Genomic DNA, 21,356 nt, shown 5'->3' on the forward strand with positions numbered 1-21,356 from the left:
AGGTAAATGAAAGTTTTGAGACTGGCTGGTAGCTGCAGGGATAAAAGACCTTACATTTTAAGGAAGAGGTGAGGCACTACTTCTTTAAAATGGTTCCTACTGGCCAAAGCCTGAAAGATATTGGCTAAAAATAAAATGCCAGGACAATGCAGAAGCAGCTTTTTCCAACAGAGATAAGTTGTAACAAAATGATCAGCTATTTCTCTACTCCCTGTTATGAGTCAGAGAGAGTCGTTTCAAGATTTGATGTTCCTTATCACCATATGAAAAGCATCAAGGTCAAGTTACTTAACTGTGATTTTCATGTTTGATTAAATAAGTTTCTCTAGTATTTTTTATCTTTTTCAGGCATTTTCTCAGGTCACATTAAAACCTTACTATATTTTCCCTCCATTTTCTTTTGTCAGCCCCACATTCAACAAAATGACACGATCTTGTGATAAAAACACTGACGGGTGATGAAGCTGCACTCGACGCGATCCACGTTTCCTCCCCATGTTTTTGATCTATTTAAAAGGGGATGTCCTATTCCCCCATCTGTTGCGGATAGAGAATGACATTTAAAAAATGATTAACATTTAAATGTCAAAATAACCAATATCTACAAACTGTCCAAATCTCAAGAGGGATTTTTTTTTTTGGGTTTGATAGACACAAAACAAGTTTTTGTTTTGCTTTTAGAGTTGCTCAACCAAGCGCTACAAAACAATGGAAGGAATGAGACATCACACTTTTTATGTTCCCACACCTCTCATACCAATGCTGAACCAATGCTACATGTAGATTTAAATATAGGAATAAAATATTCCATCTTGATTAGATATCTGATTCGCTACTTTTAGTCAGAGTGAGAGCCAGACTGATCTAATGCAGAAATAAACAAATAACTTGTGTGTGGTGATATTTAAACTACAATAACACATTTCATTTTATGACATACATGAGGCTTTATAGGAAATTAATTTCAATTCCATTTAATTGTCACATCGTTTTGCAGAAATCTTGTGAGCAATTCTATCTCCTGCAGCCAACATCACAAACATCGTTTATAAGAAAGAGAAAATCCCCAGCTATTCATCTCAGACTTTCACTGAGATAAACATGAGGTTGAGATGAGGGCAGCACATTGTAAATGACAACGTGTGGAGAAAATATTGTGAATTCTACACACAAAAGGTTTCCTGTCTGAAGTGAGTCACTATCCTGGGAACAATCTGCAAATGTTTAAGTGGTACGTATGATTCCAGTCATGGTGAGAAACGGTCATTAGCTGAATGAGGTTTTCCCAGAATAAATAGGTTTAAAGACGCAGCCTGTTGCTTTAGGGATAAGAACAAACTAACAGAAGTATATCTGCAATCATTTAAATCAGAGCTGTAAGGCTTAAATAGTGAGTTCATATTTTTTATTTTAGAGGGCGTAGGTGTATGTGGAAATTTGAATAGGTTGATTCATTCAGTGACAAACTAATAATAAATAACATTAAAAGACCAAATTTGATACATGATGAAACTGAATATTTGGGAAGTATCTAATAGAACGGGGGTGTGAAAATGAAGTTCTTGAGTAATATCTAGCAGAAACGTGTGATTTGCACAATAAAAGATTAACAATTGATAGCAAATGTCTGAAACACGCAGTGGAAAACAAACATTAGATCTCGGAATAGTGATGGAGGTAGACTGAATAAAAAAAATGTATTGGAAATATATTTTATGCAAATGTAAATTATTTATTTAAAATTTGTAAGACATATTTTGTGTGAAGGATGTGGGAGACATTAAATCTGATTTTTCGTGTGAAAATGAAACCTATGCATTAGAGGTGAATTCCCCAGCTGTTGCCTCATTCCAGGAAACTGATTGTAGAGCATATACTGTGTCTGTGTATATTTCTGAGTTCCTGTTAGACCTCTGAAAATCCCTAAAGGTTTTCTTTGTTATTTCAAGTTTTTCTAAAGTGTATGCTGCATATAATATGCTCAGCCTATCTGAAAAGATGTGACAAAGTGGCTTTAGTTATTTATTTTATTATGAAGAATGTCTGTGCATTACAATATACTCTGGAAAAACAAACAATAATGCAATGGATACATGACACCCTTTTCTAGTCATTATAATTCATTTTCATTTTATAGACTGACCTCAAAGCTTAAAAGAGCAAGAATTTTGTTGAATGATAACAGTGAACATGCAATTTTTCAATTCAAATGTCACTGCATTAACTTCCCGTCGTTGTGGCACGGTAACAGCACAAATTAATGATTTTTAGAGATCTTTTATGCACTCAAATTCAACCTCAGACCAGCGAGATTCACAAAAATAAAAATAATGCTGACTTAGTTTTATTTTCTTTAGCCTTTCCCTGAAAAGTAAAATATGTTGAAATAATCTGGTTCAGATGACAAAGGAATGAAAACAATAAAAAGTCACAGTTAAAGGGCGTTTTATGCGTTCCCCACTAAACCCACCCAGAGCACAGCAAACATAATCAGATTTTTTTTTTTTTTTTTTTTTAATATTCACTTCAACCACAGTGAGATCAGTACTAAAACATGGTTTGGAATTCACACAGGATCAATCACATAAAAAAAGTAAAGTTCAGTCTGCCGGTAAAGAAAGGCAAAAACAAGGCAAAGGATTATACTGTAGCTGGTACCGCCATCTTTGATTTGCTTTTGTTTTTCCTGAAACGTACAGGAAAAATTTGCTACAAGTAACAACAAAATTATACCTGAAATAGAACGGAAGTCACTTTGAAAGGAATGTGAACTAGAAGTCCTGTTACTGCTGAATTAAAGACTTAACAAAGGCTGATTTTGTACTGCATCACATTTATAGGAAGAGATGTAATTTGGGGGGGGGAAGTGGGAGCATTGGTCCGACTATGGGTCTTCACAAATCCCTAAAATATGCCATCAGTTGCTCACAACATCAACAATATAATAGAATTGCTTTATTGAAAAAAACAAGATCTCAAATACTTCTGGCCCACGATTACCATCGGTTCATTGGTCCATGATTTACTCCGTTTCAGTCTGATCAGCTCACTTGTGTGTTGTTCTGCTGCAGATGTCATCTGGGGCTACCAGTGTGATGATCTGGGTGTGTGTGGGGGGGGGCTGGGCTAGATAAGCTCCACGTAATTTGCTGGGAACATTCCAAAATGGCCATCTGGGCTGTAGCCCCTCCACCAGCCCTCGTCTATCATCTCGATCCCAGCGATGATATCGTCGGGATCGAATGAGATCTCTGTGTCATCAGCTGGAAGAGAAGAGCAGTGTCTCGTGAACGTCAGCCAACAATTTTCCATAGAGATGCATCGGATTGTCTTGTTCGATTCACGATTTTAAAAGAAAATTCAGAATTTCACATTTTCTTTCTTTCTAAGAACTATAATTGACAGTATACACTAATGTTTTTGTTAAGTTGCAGGACCTACTCTCACTCAAACAAATCTCAAAGTTGTTCCAAATGTTTTTAAGGTTGTTCATCCACAACTTATTTTGGACTTGCAAGCGTAACAAATTGCGAGCTTTCAGTCTCTTTCACTCACGCTGAACAACTTCCACACTGGCGACATGATGCGTGTGTGTGTGACTGTTTCATGTGCCACTGTGTGCATGGAACAAATTACTGAAATATCTAAAATAGTAGAGCGCAAATCTGGTTTTAATGTTTTTTGGGGATTTGTGAAGGGGGCACATCCAAGCTAACATCCAAGCTAACATCCAAGCTAAAACAGGCTGTTACGTTGCTCTTTAATATCAGTGACAGTTACTTGACTGATTAGGCATTAGACCATTTACTCTTACGGTGTAGTGGAAAACAAAACTCACCAGCCTGGTAGTCATACAAGGCTCTGGCACAGGTTCCTTTGTCTGGTGTCTCCTCAGCAGTCACCTCACAAGAGTTATTCTCCTCCACCTGGGAATGGAATAAAGTAAGGTGGTGTTTAAGTTAAGCAATAGTTCATTACAGTTCGTGGTATAATCACAACATATCACAGACTTCAGTGAGCTAGTTTTTTAAAGATTAAATAAAATAGGCCCCATTTGGCTGGCTGGCTGCACATTCAGAGGTGGTTGCTATGGACGCAGATGATATGGAACGTGGCCTACACCAGCAGCAACCATATTTAGCATAGCATAGCTAGCTTTAGCTCCATTTCATTATCTGGCCATTTATTTACATTCTTTGTATGTTGCTTTATGGTGCAACCAATGAAAAAATGGTCCAGCTTCAATAGGATGACTTTGATAACTGCTCCATAGAAGTTAATATTAAATAGTTCTATTTGAATCATGTTGTCACAGCTTTTTATCTGTAACCTGTTCCATGTTGGCATATGTGATCTCCCAGTGACTGTGTCGCTAAGCAACCATGACAGCACATTAGTGTGATGTTTTTTTCTAAGATGCAGAGTGATAGTGACTTATAATTAATAAGACTGCACAGCAGTGATTAATATATCAGCTATGAATCCATCAGATTGTTTTATTTGAGCTATCTGTTTTATATAATTATTTATATGATGAAAGAAACAGTCATAGCATTTCCTGCTAAAGATAAGTAAACAATCACCTGAGGGGGCTCTTCATAAACTGCCTCTTGGATGTAGGAGTTGGCAGCAATCGTCTTCTCTGAAAAGACAGATTACTTTCAGTATGATGTGTCTAGGCTGTCTACCTGCCAGCAGGTGGCGACAGCGGCAGCTGATCCTGACACACAGTTTGGCTGGAGGGAATAATATGTGCTTATAACAAATTACAAAATAATTTATATAAAAAGCAGATGGGTGGGTTGGAAAGCTGATGCTTAACACTGAGGCTGGTGTTGTGTGAAATGGGCCCCACCTTCACACGGCTCCTCTGGTGTCACCTCCTGCTCATCATACTCACACCTGGACTGTCCATCATCCACATCAGGCTCTTATCACCCAAAACACAAGCACAGACATGCATGTACACAGGGGAACACATTCACAAGTCCACACAGGCTGGAAACCACCACCCCTCTCAGACATAAGGGGATTGTTGGCATGTTTGACTTGAGGAGTAACAAAACAATCAAAGTTTCTTAGGAAACAAGGAGTACATTGAATGGAAGCATGAATCATGATGCAGTTTGTGATTATAGGGATTATGAAGATGATCACCCACAGAAACAACAATGACAAATCAAGCATGGAGCTTTAAGTTAAGTGTGAGACTGTCACCCAGTGTGTAGTGTATGCATTTTTGTATGAACTAGTTTGTGTGTTTGTGTGTGTTTGCGTATGCGTGCATTTGAGAGCTCACACCTGTGGCACGGACAGGAGAGGCGGAGCCTGCTGGCACAGGAGAAGCTTGGCGCTGAGGTGAGCTGGCTGGCTCACTTTCATACCCTGGCTTAGACAGAAAAGGGCTTTGCAGACGCCCTGAGCAGAGACACATATGGAACCCCCAAAACATGCAAAAAAAATGGACGAGAGAGAAAACAGGGCAGACATGTTGAACAGAAGAAGAGCAGACACCATTATGGAGACACAGCGTTAAGTATGACTACGAGACAACTAGGCAGTCTGATGGAAGTCAAGTCTGATGGCATTTAAAGCAAACAGATTGATATGCAGAGGTCACTGTGTATGAAGGGCTGATACCTGGCTGGGGGCTGGGAGGGGCAGCAGGGGCAGCAGGGGCAGCAGGGGCAGCAGGGGCAGCAGGGGCAGCTGGGGCAGCTGGGGCAGCTGGGGCAGCTGGGGGAACCTCTGAGTCACTGGGAGTTATTCCCCTCTCTCTCTGCTTGAACATCTCTCTGGGGTTCACAGAACGCTGAGAGATGAGAGAAGCCGCCTCCTAGATATAAAAGGAAAAACAAATAATACATGCAATAAACATTAGACAGCCGCAGTTTATTAATAATGCAGAGGGAAGTGTTGCCGAGAGATACAGTACAGAGCAGACGGATGTTTCCGTAAATGATCAGAGAGAAAGGAGAGCTCAGGCAGCAAAGAGTGGAAACCAGGCGTTCGTTGAGCTTGAAATGGTCCACATTTGATTAGAAAGACAAAAGCACTTGTTTTGAAATAGGCATTAAAAAGGAAAGTTGTTCGGCCAGAAGAGAGCGCTTTCAGGAAGGGGAACTCACATTGGCCTTTTCCACAGATTCACCTCTCTTGACAGCTTTCGTCTGGGCTGCCTGGTTCTCCTCCTGCTCCTCCTGATAATGTCGATATCAATGTTGGCACGGCCGACATTAGCTACTAGCCTTGACAAGATATGTTCACTACCACTACTTATTTAACTATCCACATAATTGTAGATTACTCAATTTTCAAACCGATCCACATTCACCCCCATTTCAGCATCTGATTCCTTTTGTCTGTCAGGTTACTTCACAGTTGAAAACCATTTCCTCAAAGTGAAATCTCGTGAGACACTCACCGAGCGTTTCTCCTGGTCTTTACTCTCGCCGTCCTGCTGCTGCTGGTATTTCCTATGAAACAATGACCATTTAGAGGACAATAAGAAAATCTGTAATTTGAACCCTTTAATAAGGGATACTTTATACCGGTCTTAACCAGTGTGCATTTCCTTCAGCTGCTACCTACTTTTGTTGGTCGATTTGAGTGGCCCTCTCCTTGTCCCTTTTGTCCCTCTGCACTGCCTCCTTGGCCTCTCTGTCTTTCCTCTCCTTCTCCAGGTGCTGGCGCTCTTCGTCTGCCTTGTGCCGCTCCTCCACGCGACGTTTCTCCTCATCTTTCTAAAACCCCAAATCAGAACGATAAGGTCAGCGATAGGTTTGGTATACTGCAAATATTACCCTCATTAAAAAGTCTGATTTTGCTTAAAACTGCCAGGCACCTAGCACGGCTTTCTGGGTGTATTTGTGACAGGTATGGTGAAGAGCCAAAACTGCTGTCAAAGGACCAAGTTATAAGAGTGCTTTTGCTGACTCGCAGTTGTGATGGATAAAAATTGACTGCCTTGTATTTTTATACAGGCTTTTAAAACAAATGGAAATATGTGTCAACTGTTTCGAAACTGCAAACTTGTGCATAACAGTTCTTGCAATTGCAATGTGTCAATGACTCAAAAATATTTATATATAACTTGACACTGTCTCAGAGGTGAAGATGAAGTCTGCAGCAGCTTAATGCAAGTTCAGGAGCCTACCTCTGCTTGAGCCCAGAAGTTGTCTTTGTTGGTCTTCTTGATTTCAGACATAGCGTTGGTCTTCTGGTACACTGAGCCCTAAGTGAAGGAAACAACAATTTGATACCGTTGTATAAACATTTTACATTATATAAAGAAAAACAAAATCCAGTGGGATCAAACTATGATAACTTTTTTTTAGCATATTTTACCTAAACCATCAATTTTCTTTGTTACTACTTGTTATTCATTATTCATTCTTCATTGTCGTTATTCATTAACAGGATGAAAATGTAAACTCTCTAACTGATGCAACACCAGATATCCGGTTAAAATATTAACACACAGTGTGCCTAATTTATATAGTGCGCATTGTTTTGACCTTTTAATAACTATCAGATATGAAGCAATAGCTGCTTTCTTTTGTGTCGAGAGAATTGTTGTACACCAGCATTTTCCAGGTTTTCTCCTTTGGAGAGTTTGTTCGTTGGTTTGCTGGTTGAGTGTGTATGGTTGGCCATTACAAAGAGAAGAAAAAACAAACACTTCAAATGTTTCCATGTTTTGAGATTAAGGAGCCTAGTTAAGATCTAACCAACCCCTTGCTTATCCTTCTAGGATGAAACATAAGCAAACAAGAGGGAACAAGGCAGAATATGCATGCGCTGCATACCACGGGACCCTGAGGGCCGCTGTCCTGGAAGCGGCTGGGAGCTTCTTTGTGGAAGCTGTAGTTGGCTCCAGAGGCTTTGGCCACCTTTTGCATGATCACCTCAGGCTCCACGTCCTCGTCTGCTCTGGCGTTTATTGTGACATGGGCCCCCTGAAACAGCATGAAATAAAAGTTAATTTTAATACTCGCACAAATATAGAAACACCTATAGTTGTTATCTTGATTTATACATGCGCCACCCAATCATTTGTTTACATGTGCTGTTTGCTGGTATGAAATGAAGGACACTGACACCCCTCCAACAATGCCTGCAGCATTCTGTTTAGTATTTTTATAATGTTTTCTTTATGTTTTCAAGCTCAAAACCATCATTGACATGCAGTTTAGCATACACATAACTTCCTCTGCAAAGATAAACAGATTGAAGTAGAAATTGAAATGCAGGTAAAAAAAATATAGACTAAATAATGTATCCAATGTTACCCTAAGAAAATTGGCCATGGCGCTGACATGATTTGCACATAATCCTTTCCTTGCGTCTTTCACTCCTTCTCCAGTCTGAAACACAAAGAGTTACTCCACAAGTTCAAGGAGGGACACTTCAAAGAGGACAAACAAATGTACAATGGTTACGTGTAGCACAAACCCAGTTGATGAGGACATATTTAGGCAGGCCAGAATTTGGATCCAGGACCCGGCAGAAGGCATACATCACTTTTCCACTATTCAACTCCTCAACCAGCTCCTCCAGTCCTCCATCTGACACATAAACATTGTGGAAAAGTCAAATGGTTTCTGTGGTTGGTTGTGTAACCATGGACATTTTTCTTCTAACAAATGATGGGGTGAGAAAGCAGAGGCAAGCACTCTTTTTGTGCTGATATGTCAGTACTGCATGCTGAACTGAAATGCTGACAATTAAATTCCTGCACACATTTGATAATATTGTGTTGAGATCATAAAACCCTGATAGAAATATGTACTCAGTTACTCACCTCCCTTTTCTGCCAGACGGATATCATTACTGTTTCCCTCGTAGGTGTACAAGGCCCTGTGGAAACACAGGATTAAGGATATTAAAATACCAGCTGAACAGATCACACTGAGACAGACAAGAGTTTGTTCCAGAGATTGATGTGCACCATTTGAAACAAAACAAAACAATGGAAGTTTTGTAGGCAGATTTTATGCAACCATCCCCCCTAAACTCTATTCCGAAAGGATAGATTTGACAGAAGTCTGGTAGTGTAAATACAATACTGCTGTCATTTTAATCCCAATTAAAATAAGCCATGTCATTAATTACAGGTTATAGGTAAATTGATTAGTTGTTTAATACAATTTTAAATGTAATCTTTATTGTTGTATTACTGTACTGAGTAACATTCATCATTCATTCATTCACCAGTTTGGTTGGATATCCTGTGAGTCTCTCTGAACTCGGTTAAACTTGTGTTTTAATGCGTCCCAACAATAGCAGTCATTACTGACTATTAGAGGATAAGGGGGATTAAACTAGTATTCAATATAGAGCTGAAACAACTAGGCCATTGCTTTAAAAGGTAATGTGCAACAATTTCAATAATTGATTATCATTTCAGGGATTTTACCAAGCAAAACTATCCCAAATCTGTATGGATTTAATTATTTTCTTTGTTGTAAATGATTGTAAACTGAGTATCCAATATTGTTTACACAAAGCAAGACATTTAATGGCTTTGGGAAATCATGACAGGCATTTATTTCTGATATTTCATGGTCAAAATAACTATTGCATTAATGCAGAAAATAATCTGGAGATAAATCGGTGAAGAAAATCTGTAGTTGCAGCTTTAACTCAATGGCGAAAAATGATGATTCAATTAATGTCAAAGGCCATTAGGTCCCATTAAATAGAAAACCATAGATGATCTGATTTTGCCTCAGTGCCTGACAGACCAATCGTTATTTGGCCTCATCTCATTCAGAAATGTATGGAGATCTGCTTGTATTATTGTCACATAGCCAAGTGAAAGGCCTACATTGTAATTGACATAATTACTTTACAAAAAACTATAGAAACAGCACTGTGGCTGTCTGAATAAAAGCCTTAAACTGAGTGAAGAGAGGCCAACATTTACAAGTGACACCTTTATATGACTGGATGTGGGCCCAGCAGGATTCCCTGGGCAATTGCTCTTTAGGATTAATTAAACCAGGTCATCTTTAAACACTGTCATCCACAGGTTTCCACCTCAAGGCAAGCACACACACGTCTGGTACGTGAGGCAGCGCTAAGAGGAAGTTCCTGGATTTGACTTTCACATTATGGCCTTATTTTACTTCTCATATCATACCAGGAAGTGGGGGAGGCATATTCCAGCTATCAACCCTATTTTGATGAATAATTGAATAAAAACACGTGCAAAACACAAATCAAGTGCGTAGCAGGTTGGTTGGTCAGTGTAGATAACTAACTAGCTGATTAAAACAGGTCACCAGTCATCTTTCATGTTAAAACACAGGTCAGACTGGCAGTGCATGCGAGAAAGCAAAACTTAAGCTGCGTTGTGCATGACGTCAAGGTCAGAAGGAGGTTAACATTTAGTCTCAGGTTAAGTGTGTCTATAGTCAGGTTACCGTTAACTTAAGGTTACTTGGCTCGACGCTAGCCAACACTGAAGCTAACGCCTCCTGCAGAAGCGCCCATGCTGTTTTTTTAAAAGACTTCTTACCAGTTCGTGTTTGATTTTTCATCGACCACTTCTTTGAACGCAGATGTTAATGCAGGGCCGTTTTTGCTGAGGTTTACTGCCATCGTTTATGCGGAGTACAGCTAGCCAGCTAGCTATCCGGGATGCGCCCTTCCTATTGGGAGGAGCGGCGATGATGCTGAGCTTCAGCAGCGCGACACGGCAGTGAACTAGTACAGCTAGCCGGTGGCTACGTGTTAGCCGCGGTATCCTGCATATTGAGCATCGCGACACCCCGCGAGCACGGAGCTAGTTTGCGTTTGGATTTTAACTCTGCGCAATACAATTTTTTGTGTACTTATTTCGATGCAAATAACTCTCACTGTGGTAAAGTGAGTAAAAAAATAAATAAATTTCGGTTTGTACAATGTGTATTCAGTAAGCACCGCACAAACCTCGCTTGAGAGGTCGCTGAATCGAGCGCATCCTAGAGCAGAGTGCGGATATACGGCGGAGCAGTGTGAGGGGCAACACAATCAGCACATGTACAATATTCTTATTACTTTCTCTGCCTGTTGCTAAAAGTATGTTTTTTTCTGGTCATCCACTCTTTTAATACCACAACTAAACTACTTCTGGCCCATACTGCTGATAATTATTACTAAATCATAAAGACACACAAACATGACTGCAGACAACGGTAAACCAAGATGAGCTTTATTTATATGTTATGACAAGGTCAATAGTTATCTTGTGTAGAGCTATGTGAGGACAAGTGGACGTTCATGGTGACATTTCAAGCAGACATATTCCAAATTTTGAGATGCATGAAGGCTGGTCCTGCTGTCAGAGAAAGAGCCAGGCTGACATTTTCAACAAAAATACTGTTACTTTTTCAAGCAGGGTTCCAAGTCTTTTGATGAAATGAATCACCCATTTTGGGAGATACAGCCCTGATAGCAAAATTACAGTTCATGACAATGTTCTCTCTATATATACAAAATGAGGGTTAAGGCTAAAATTTTAGTCAGAGGTGTTAGGCAGATGAATTGTAACGAAATCCCTGATATCTGGCAAATGGCTGTGAGAAGGTTCACCAGAGTGCAAAGCATGCCAAGCTGCCTATATAAACTCTACTGAGCACACTGGACAAAGGAAGTCAATGTCACACCACTCACATGATGAATTGAGGCTGCATTCATTGGTACAGTTGGAAGATACTCTGCTCTCAAATAAATAGCCAGACAAACAATGCACACAAAGTTTGAATTAGTACAATTGCGCATTTCATTTTTAAATTGTGGTTTGGTAGCAAAAAAAAAAAGACTTTCACTGCATTTTGAGGATATATTTTCAAAACCTTTTAGCGTATACTGTATTTCAACATGACTTGAATTTTCTTTTACAGCAGTCAACATTGATGAAACTCTATATCTGGTGCCTGAACCATGGTGTTAATTTTTACAATCGAAGCCTCTAAAATGTTCATGCTTAAGTATGGACCTATCTGGATGAATCCACTCAATAATGCCTCAAAAGCTAAATTATTCCCCTTAATGATATTAAACAATTCCCTTTTTATTGGCAGCATCAGCACATTATGAGCCATGACTAAAAAAAAAAAAAAAAAAGAAAAAAGAAAAAAAATCAAAGCATTTCCTAACTATTTTACCCAACAGCCACAATGAATTATATTAAAACCAATATTACATTATGACACATCACAATCTTGTTCAATTCTGGTGACATGAATGAAAAAGAAATTACCTATCACTAAAGCTTTCAAAGATACAATAAAAAAAGGTTACCAATGAGTCAACGAGACAAACTGTTGTACTGTCAGTGTGGATCGTTTATCCCGAAACAAAACAAACCTTTGCAGACCCAAACATGAACGTACAGAAATGCTGACAATTTTCACATCACTTGATGGTTGAAGCAGATGAAATTGTCATGAAAACCGTATTTCTTCACCTTAAGTAACAAGATGCACATGACTTGATATGAATAGGTTCTGAAAAATGACAAGTCTGTAGAACTTTTGAGTAGAACTGGAACCAGCTGTTACCAAAGGCCATTTCATCTCGGGGAAACAGAAGCATGTCCATGTGTAACAGCTTTGTTTAACAGCTGCTCATATCAAAGTGTTGCTTAGAAAGATAAATGAAGATGGTAATGAAAATAACTTGAGAGGGATAATGAAAAAGCCCTCTCAGAGACAAAATTACTACTTTTGGGGGTCACATATTTTGCTGCAACGCAGACTGTCAGGGCCTTCATGCATTAAGAACTCCAGGAGTGTGGATCTGTCTTTTATCATTTTGTCTCACCCGGGTTAGCTTGTTCTTTTCTATTAACAAACCAGTGAACTTAGATCAGTACATTTTTAAGAAGCCTGATGATACGGGACCTGGTCATTTTTTCTCACAATGGGTCACTGCATGTAAAGGCTGAGGATTTGGTTAGATACCTGAGTAACTGTAGTGAGGAGGTGGCACACAGCTCAGCTATATGCCAAAGAGTAGCCACGTTCATAGCTACACAACAAGTAATGTGTCAAACAACAGTAGAATTGTGTGCACTATGGATACCAGCCATGGGTGTTTTACAGGATATTAGGGCAATGACAGCATGTGTGAGAAAAAGGGGAGGTGACATTCACCCTATGCAGCCCAACCACTATGAGGTGAGGGCTAGCTAGCTCTAAACAGCAGCTCTCAGTGTCCTCAAAACCACTAAATACTGTTGCAATTTAAAATGCAGCGTGGGTGTTAAGAGACCAATCCTTCTTTGCATCTTTCACATTGTTTCGGGGTAGAGACAGTATGTGCCAACAGATCAGCTGCTGGTAATGGTACTGCACCATTTTGAGTTGAACAGGGAACATTCTGCCTCAATTGCACATATACCAAAAAAATCATAACACAGAAAGGCCACTAAATACATGGAAATACAGTAATAACAAGACATCCAGTGGGACACAGACAGTACCTCTGAAAATGAAGGGAGAGCCAATCTCCAAAAAAAAATCAAAATATTTTTGCTTCAGAGTAGCACAATTATATGACTCATTGACAGTGAAAATGATGAGTATGAATAGCAACAACAATAGTGAAAATCACAAGAGCAGGAGTAACAGTTTAAAGTCTGAGTGTGGCGGTATGGACTGTGAAGAGTTTCCGGTATTCCATATGGGAGTGCTTTAAGGAGCCCATCAGGTCCTGCTCAGCAGATTCACACAAGTCATGAAGGACAGCACATGGTAGCAGCTCAGCACATGGAAAGCCAGGTGGCACTGTACCTCATTGTATTACTTCCTCCTCCTCACCTCTGTTGCTCATTTGCCTCAAGTTACAAATCAAACGTGTTTCTTTTGTTCTCATTTGTATTTTGATCTCCCTGGTATTTTCACATTGCATACTTATGTGTCCATTCTCTTGCTGATTTGTTGTACCTGTAAAATACATGCAAAGTTACTAAGAAACTTAATTTCCAAAAATAACAAGTCAGTATGTCAGTGAGCAAAGCTGAGAGATGTGGTGAATCTCATTCATGGTTTACACTCACCTTTCCCTGTCAGCCTTGTATGTATGGGCGATCTCTGGTACCAGTGGGTCGTCGGGGTTTGGATCACAAAGAAGAGAGCAGATTGACAATAATACTGTGGAAAAATGAATCAAAAATGAATTAGATTACATTAACAGAAACTCAATGTGACAATGATTTATTGGCTACTCGTAATACCAGCACAGCCAGGTGTGATTTTGACTTTAGATATTTATCACAACAGGGCCAAGCAATATTGATTAAAGGGAAATAGCAATATATACATGACCAAATAACTTACAATATAAATGATTGTGTTTGTGCCTTGAGAATAATCATCAAATATTTAAAAGACACTGATTCATTCACTCATACTGTAATTTGTATGTATCCTGTAAGACATCATTTTAAATTAAAAAGTTTATCAGAACTTCATTTGTTACAGGATTCCATTTGTTCGTCCTTCACTTTTCTTTATATCCTTGACCTGATTTGACACTCAGTCTCAACCCCTGACTTCAGACTAGAGTCTCACTGGTTGATGACAAACATGAGCCTGGAAAAAGTTAAATTGGGGGGAAAAGACTTTGGTGTCAACATCACTCTTCCACATGATGACTGCTATGAATGGGAGCGCGCCAATCAGAATCAAGAGTGATCCGTACAATTCACTTGAAAGTCAGTGGTCTTTGGATGTTGCAATGAGGCAAGAAGTACAATTTTCTGCCATTTACATGTAAAGTATTTTAGCACTGGGGGACGAACACTAAACACCATCTGACGGCATAAAAGAGCTCCAGACTTCATTCAGAGTACTAAAACAGAAAGATAATGAAGATTGTGACACTTAGTGGTCCGAAAGAGAATCTAAGGTATCATTTTAACTGACATTGTAACGTACTTCAGACAAAATTGCAGTTGTATAGTCAGGCTTCATAGACAGGATTCCACCTGTCTCACCACATAGCAGTGATGTATTTGCATCTGTTCTTTCTGAATCTGTTTAATTTGTGACATTTATAATGTATGCTGAATGTTTGCTGTTTTGCCACCTTGTGCAGAGTGATTGTGGTAACTTGCTTAACCCCCAAAACCCTTATCAAATGGACATGGGGACTTGTAAACCAAAGTGTAACTAATAACATTAAAGAGATAAGATAAGATAATCTTAAAATTAGTCCAGCAGCAGGGAAATTTACAAAATGTAAATGTTTAATATGGAGTATTAAGAGCAATAATATAGCAGCAAACAACTACTTGCAATGTACAGATATACTATAGGAGTGTGGTCTAGTACTAGTGAACATTCACCACTGTTTAGATGAATACTAATGTCAATACACTAATATGAATACTGTATTATCACTTACCTTTTGATACTGTAAGTGCAGGTGACCATTGTGATCTCAGTATATCCAGACAAATACTTCCATTGCTGTTGATATTAGGGTGGTAAATTTTCGTTGTGAATGCAACCTGTGAAAAATCAGGGATACAATGTTGCAATGATCCAGTGAGGCCAATTACCTTTATCACAGAACAATAAATTAATGAGAAGTGAGTTGAAACATGTGACGCATTAGATGGACCCACTCACTTTGGGTGGTTTGAAGGGGTAATCTGTCGGGAAGTGAATGGTGAGGAAAAACACTCCGCTCTGATAAGGGCTGTCACTCTATTGAAATAAAAATAGAAACGAGATAAGTTAGTCGACAGAAAATGTCATTGGTTTTTTTTATATTTCAATTATTATTTAATTGGTAGTAGACACAGCTTCACTTACTGGACCCATTATTGTCGCCTGCCAATGAAATACTGGGGAAAAGATAAATAATTCATTTAGCATATACATATGGATGCAACATTCTTCTTTGTTGTAATATTAAAAGCTGATGTACACATAGAGATAAGGTATTACGTTTAGACATACATTGATGCAGCAATTCTCTCACTACTTACAATCTTCCCCAACTGGTCCAGCAGAGCACTGAGCAGGAGGGTCTTTCTGCAGGTCAGACAGTTCCTGAATGCAAGACAATCACAAAATGAATCAGCCTTGATTTTATTGATCAGTTGCAGTATTGCAACACCTGTGCTCTCTGCAAGTACATAGCATACACTTTAAGTTGGGTTTGCAAACAGAGTGGAAGTTTTATTTTTATTTATATTCCATACATATCGGTACAAAATATGCTGATGCTTGAACCTCAACATTTTGGAAATGTACTATTTCTCAAAATGTTGGATCACAGATTACTTTACTTTGAATTAATTTCAATTTATCCTAAAGATTTGGAAATAATACAATATTGATTAATAATGCAATGCAAGTTGGAGTTAATGCTGTGACGCCGCCGACACAGGTTGATTTGTAAAAAATGTCTTAATGACAAATACCAGTGTACTGACAAAAAGAGCTACCAAACGATGTGAGTCTTATCTAGATTGTAACGTTGATGCTTAAGCAGATATAAGATAACCATAATGACAAGAGCCTCAACATTACTCATCAACACAAGGTGAGAGTTGCCTGAACACTGACTCAACAAGTTTGCATAAAATCAAACTGGTCTAAACTTGTACAAGGGACATGAGAAACCCGATATCGTCCAACTTCTGCCTGTGGGGTTGTTGACATGTAAATAGTTGTTTAGGGACAGGTGTCTTCATAAATAATTTCGTCATCAGTACAATTTGGACCATAGATGTTAACTACACAGGTCACCACTCTCAATAGAAAATAAACAGTAAATGTTCTACAGAAATAATCAAAGCAAAGGAATAAACTTGTATCAACAATAAATGTAAAGGGTAGGACCAAGGGGCCACTGCATTACATCCAACGCACTGAGCAAAACAACAGATGGCAAATAGAAATAAAGCCCGTTATTTAACATCTCCTGAAAGGAAGCCTATCTATTCTGTTATATAAATACACACCGTGGCCTGCTCCAGTGGCCCATTTGCCATTCCATATATGGCAACACTGACACTAGGGTTCAATTATGGCAACAAGCAAGCATCTGTCATTCAGCAACTAAACATACTAGTGAGCAACCACAAGGATAGACACAACTGTCAAGCTGAGCATTTAAAAACCAAATCCTGTAAGGTTGAATCAGTCACACCAGAGCCCTAGCGTTAGCCTGAATGACTGGTTTAGCTTGCTGGAAACCTGGACGTCAGTATTGCTGAGGTGCTGCATGTAAGGACAGAACATGGATAAACACTCATCTTCACACAAACAAAACGCTGCTAACTGTTAGAAACAACGACGCAGATTGAGTTGTAGTCGACAGCTAACAGCACGGTAGCAATGCACCAACATGGCCACCAGTGTTAGCTCGTCTTTGTCTGCGAATTGTTTCCAAAATGACCACAAAACAAGCAATTATACGGTAATAATGAACACGAGGTTAAACACTATATGATCTGAATACAGGGCCCACGTTCAGAGAACAACACAGGGTGACGGTAGCACATGAATTCATATATAAATATATATATATATGTATATATATATTTATATATACACACTCACCTTCTGAATTCGTTTCAACGCCATTGCATCAATGGCTATGCTGTGTAGCTTCCCAGCTAACAGTTAGCCCTCCACACATACAATGTCGGCTTCTGGGGCCGCGGTACTTCCCAAATCTCACCTAAGATTTAATCAGGAAATCACGTCTGATATACAGCGGGCCTGGGTTTCTTTCTAATTCAATCAAAGCTAGAAAGTGTTTGTTAAATGTTGATATATTCGTTAGCTTGTCACAGAACCACCGATATATTTTGCAGTCTCTCTTCTCGCCTCCTCTCGGTGCCTGCCTGTCAAACAGGTTGTGGTAATATCGCGAGACTTGTCTTTCATCTCGTGGACGATGACAAGGCTACGGCTTCCATTGCTGTGGTTCCTGAATGCATTTTTATTTATTTTTTTATTTTTTGACGGTTTTCACACGGTCCACATCACGACATTTAAGTTGTAAATCTTGCAACGCTTAGGGCAGATAGTCACAATGGTAAATTTGACAAAACAACTGCAAAAAAAAAAATATTACTTATTTTCCACAGTTATCACATATGCTGCCTTAAATCAAAAGTTATTGTCTATTTAGATGTTTTTTAAAACACCAAATGCAATCGTCATCCTTATCATCAAGTTCGATGCACTATTACTAGAGCTTGGAATGCAGTGTTGTAACAACAGGGTAATACATGGCCTCATACATAAACAGCACAACAGGCGTCCACAAGATGTCACTATTTGAAAAGAACAAAAACACACAAATGAAAGATAGGGCCAGAATGGACAATGTACAACTGTACGACCAGAAACAACGTGCTTGCAAGATCTTCTTTGTCATTTATCAAATCAATTGCTACATTCTCTGAATAAATTAATTCATTGAAGCTTTGTTTTGAAATTAATTTGCTCAAACGCAAAAGTGCAAGACAATGGAGCAACAAAGTACAATAAAGCCAAACACATGTATTATCTACGAGAACATAAGACTAAAGAAAAAGACTATAGAATTGTTCATTCAATACCCAATTACTGTAAAGGCATATTCATCTGAGTCAGCTGCATGCTCTGGTTTCTGCACAGCCTTGTCTTGCAAAGCCTCATGAGCTTCCCTTTATATGTCTTAACAAGAGTGAAAAAAGAGCTCTCATTATTTTAGTGAGTATGTATGAATGGGTCACAGTGTTCATTCTTCTTAAATGGCTGATTCAGTGTCAGGTTGAGGATCCTATCGTCAATGTGACACTGAGAGGGACCATTTTCCTTTGGAAAGCTGAAGATTCCTTCAGATAATATCTTATTGTTTGCTCATCTCTGTGCTCTCAATGACCTGCCTGTCCTCAGGGCCTGCCTGTAATCAGATTCAGCCAGCAGCAGAGGTAGCAGTTTGGGTCTTGTGCAGCAGGGGCCTTGTGTTCTGAGTTTGTCTTCTTGGAGAGGCCATTTATCAGCATGAGGTTTTCAGACACAGTCAAGCCCACACGTTGTTGGCTCGAAGCCTCGGTTCACAAAGCCTCCCACCGTTACTCTACTGTAGCTTCCTCTGAAATCTCAAATCACATTGGTTTGCTTGCTACTGTGTTCTTTAAACCTACTGGGTCTGTAGTGGACAGACAGTGAGCCCTTCAGTTACTACCTTGTAAACATTAAAGGCAATAAGCAAGAGATGTTGTGGTTTCTATAAGGCAGCATATCACTGACCTGTGTGGGGAATTTCCCACCTATAAGCAGAAGTTGAGTTTTTAGTTACAAGGCTGCTGCCCCAAGTTCCAAATTGATGTATGAGCCAAGGCGTGAGTGTGTCAGAACTGGGATGATATGGGTGGGAGTAGGAGCTTAGCTGACCTGTCTCATGAGGAATATAGCCTATAGTGCTGTTATTTGAAACCATGAACTGAACAGACTCCAGTGATCTGTCTCTTTGGTCACATGAATCATCATTAGTAGAAGTTCCATTGTATAACAGAAAGCATTCCACTTATTTCTGCAATTATGCCAAAGCTGTGTCTGAGCTTAAGTATATTCCTCTCGATGGCCTTTTTCCCATGGTTGCCATTGCCATGACAAAGCACATGGTCACTGTCATTTTCGAAATTAACTTAAATGGATCTTGCTAATGTCTGAATTATCCAATAAAAGCACAACCAATTAATGCTGTGCACAAGCTGGGTTCTCAGTCCCCAGAGGTGTTCTACCTTCGGTCAGTGTATTAGCTTTCTGAGGACTCTCTCATGGAACAAAGATCCATTGTTCCCACATACTAAGAGATATTTGTTCACTCCTTGTATCAATGGTCTTGATTTGATTATACACTCAGGCAATATGTGCAAGCAGTGCTCATGTTTGCAGTGAAGTCAGCACTCTGCACAATCAAATAATTCTTCAGCTAAGCAACTGGAAAAAAGGGTTATTATGTATGGAGCAATCAGTGTTTCGTGGCTCATTTCCTTAGCTGTGATTTGATTTTGCTTGTCAGTGTTAAGGTGGCCTTTGACCTAGAAAATCTCAGAATTATACCTCAAATCTTCCTTTTGTTTTTGTGGGTATCACTATTAGCTTTGTAACTTGGATCAAAAACAAAAAGTGTATTATAAGAGAAATGTGAAACTTCCCCATGTATTTTTCTTGTGTATTGGATATTAAAACAAGCTGGTACATGGCTGCATGTTTTTTTGGCCAACAAAGTTTAAATGATGCAATCATATAAACATTTATAGGTTCAAGGATGTGCTTATTAAATAGCATTATATGCTTTAACTGTGGCTGTGGAGTTCTCTGCAGGTTTTATTGGTCTAATTGCATAGCTGGTTACGGGATGTCTAAAGCACAGAAATAATTCTTCATTTTAGTGTTTACAGAGACCAAACCTGTTAAAAGCGACAGGCTGAGTGATGACTTGTTTGCTGAATAAGTGTCTCTGGACCCTTTTTGAACATACAAAAACAACTATTGAAGAATGGTCCCTTTCAAAAGGCATCTTTGTTTAAACTATAGCACTGCATCAGATTTAAAGTTTATCATATGTTTTGCAGGTTTTATCTTAATTGGTAAAGTAAATTAGCCATCTGAAAGTTGTAGTGGGTTGAATGTGATTCATTTTTCCTTTGGAATGTATAAAAGCAAAACGAAAACAAATGTGATGGAACAATTCAGGTAAACTCACATTTATATATATATATATAAATGTGAGTTTACCTGAATTATTCCATCCAACAATTCAGGTAAACTAATTTATATATAATATATATATATATATATATATATATATATATATATATATATATATATATATATATATATATATATATATATATAAATGTGAGTTTACCTGAATTGTTCCATCCCATTTTTCCATCCCATATATATGTAGAGAGAGAGAGAGAGAGAGAGAGAGAGAGAGAGAGAGAGAGAGAGAGTATTTAGGTAAACCTAGTATTCCAAACTGCAAGTTCTTCTCCAAACATACTTTACTTTCCACATTTGGATTAAAAAAATATCACTAAATTAAACATTGTTGTTATTACAACAGCAAGCATGAGTTATGGATTCATCATCTCCAAAATAATTTATGGGATATTTTTTTATTTCTTCTCTGATTATCAGGGTTCAATGTCTCTCTGGAGAGAGCAGAAAGAATGAGATCTGATCAAGTCCCCTGTGTGTCACCTCTGATCCACCCTTATTAGATGAGCATCATGTGGAGCACAGACTCAAACCACACATATAGTCATAAAGAACGAGTAATCCTTTGGGGTTAAGCACTTAAAGAGCAATCCCCAGAGCCCTCTGTGTCTCTGTGTTGCA

General features: G+C 38.8%; 2 protein-coding genes across 2 annotated transcripts; both read right to left on the reverse strand.

Annotated features, from left to right (window-relative positions):
• Positions 1-2,015: 2,015 nt before the first annotated feature.
• Positions 2,016-10,899, reverse strand: dbnlb (drebrin-like b). Its single transcript, XM_054610487.1, has 15 exons — positions 10,523-10,899; positions 8,804-8,859; positions 8,455-8,567; positions 8,292-8,366; positions 7,809-7,958; positions 7,157-7,234; positions 6,592-6,743; positions 6,425-6,476; positions 6,129-6,200; positions 5,641-5,836; positions 5,302-5,418; positions 4,856-4,930; positions 4,584-4,642; positions 3,839-3,926; positions 2,016-3,263 (listed from the first exon to the last, which is right to left on the reverse strand). The coding sequence occupies exons 1-15, from the start codon at positions 10,603-10,605 to the stop codon at positions 3,127-3,129; spliced, it is 1,503 nt and encodes a 500-aa protein (XP_054466462.1). The 5' UTR covers positions 10,606-10,899; the 3' UTR covers positions 2,016-3,126.
• Positions 10,900-11,813: 914 nt separating this feature from the next.
• On the reverse strand, positions 11,814-17,911 carry ube2d4 (ubiquitin-conjugating enzyme E2D 4 (putative)). The gene is made up of 7 exons (XM_054610217.1): positions 17,568-17,911; positions 15,986-16,049; positions 15,810-15,841; positions 15,624-15,701; positions 15,397-15,502; positions 14,048-14,141; positions 11,814-13,934 (listed from the first exon to the last, which is right to left on the reverse strand). Exons 1-7 carry the CDS (start codon positions 17,589-17,591, stop codon positions 13,889-13,891), a joined length of 444 nt encoding a protein of 147 aa, XP_054466192.1. The 5' UTR covers positions 17,592-17,911; the 3' UTR covers positions 11,814-13,888.
• Positions 17,912-21,356: the final 3,445 nt, after the last annotated feature.

The sequence above is a fragment of the Anoplopoma fimbria genome, chromosome 13 (genome assembly GCF_027596085.1).
Source record: "Anoplopoma fimbria isolate UVic2021 breed Golden Eagle Sablefish chromosome 13, Afim_UVic_2022, whole genome shotgun sequence".
Classification (NCBI taxonomy): domain Eukaryota; kingdom Metazoa; phylum Chordata; class Actinopteri; order Perciformes; family Anoplopomatidae; genus Anoplopoma; species Anoplopoma fimbria.

Coding starts and splice junctions, on each gene's coding strand:
- dbnlb (XM_054610487.1), bottom strand. CDS start 10,605: ATGGCAGTAAACCTCAGCAAAAACGGCCCTGCATTAACATCTGCGTTC. Junction 7,959..8,291: donor CCATGGCCAATTTTCTTAGG/GTAACATTGGAT, acceptor ATGCTGTTTCAG/GGGGCCCATGTCACAATAAA. Junction 7,235..7,808: donor GCGGCCCTCAGGGTCCCGTG/GTATGCAGCGCA, acceptor TCCTTCACTTAG/GGCTCAGTGTACCAGAAGAC.
- ube2d4 (XM_054610217.1), bottom strand. CDS start 17,591: ATGGCGTTGAAACGAATTCAGAAG. Junction 15,702..15,809: donor AGGCGACAATAATGGGTCCA/GTAAGTGAAGCT, acceptor TTATTTCAATAG/AGTGACAGCCCTTATCAGAG. Junction 15,503..15,623: donor ACCCCTTCAAACCACCCAAA/GTGAGTGGGTCC, acceptor GATTTTTCACAG/GTTGCATTCACAACGAAAAT.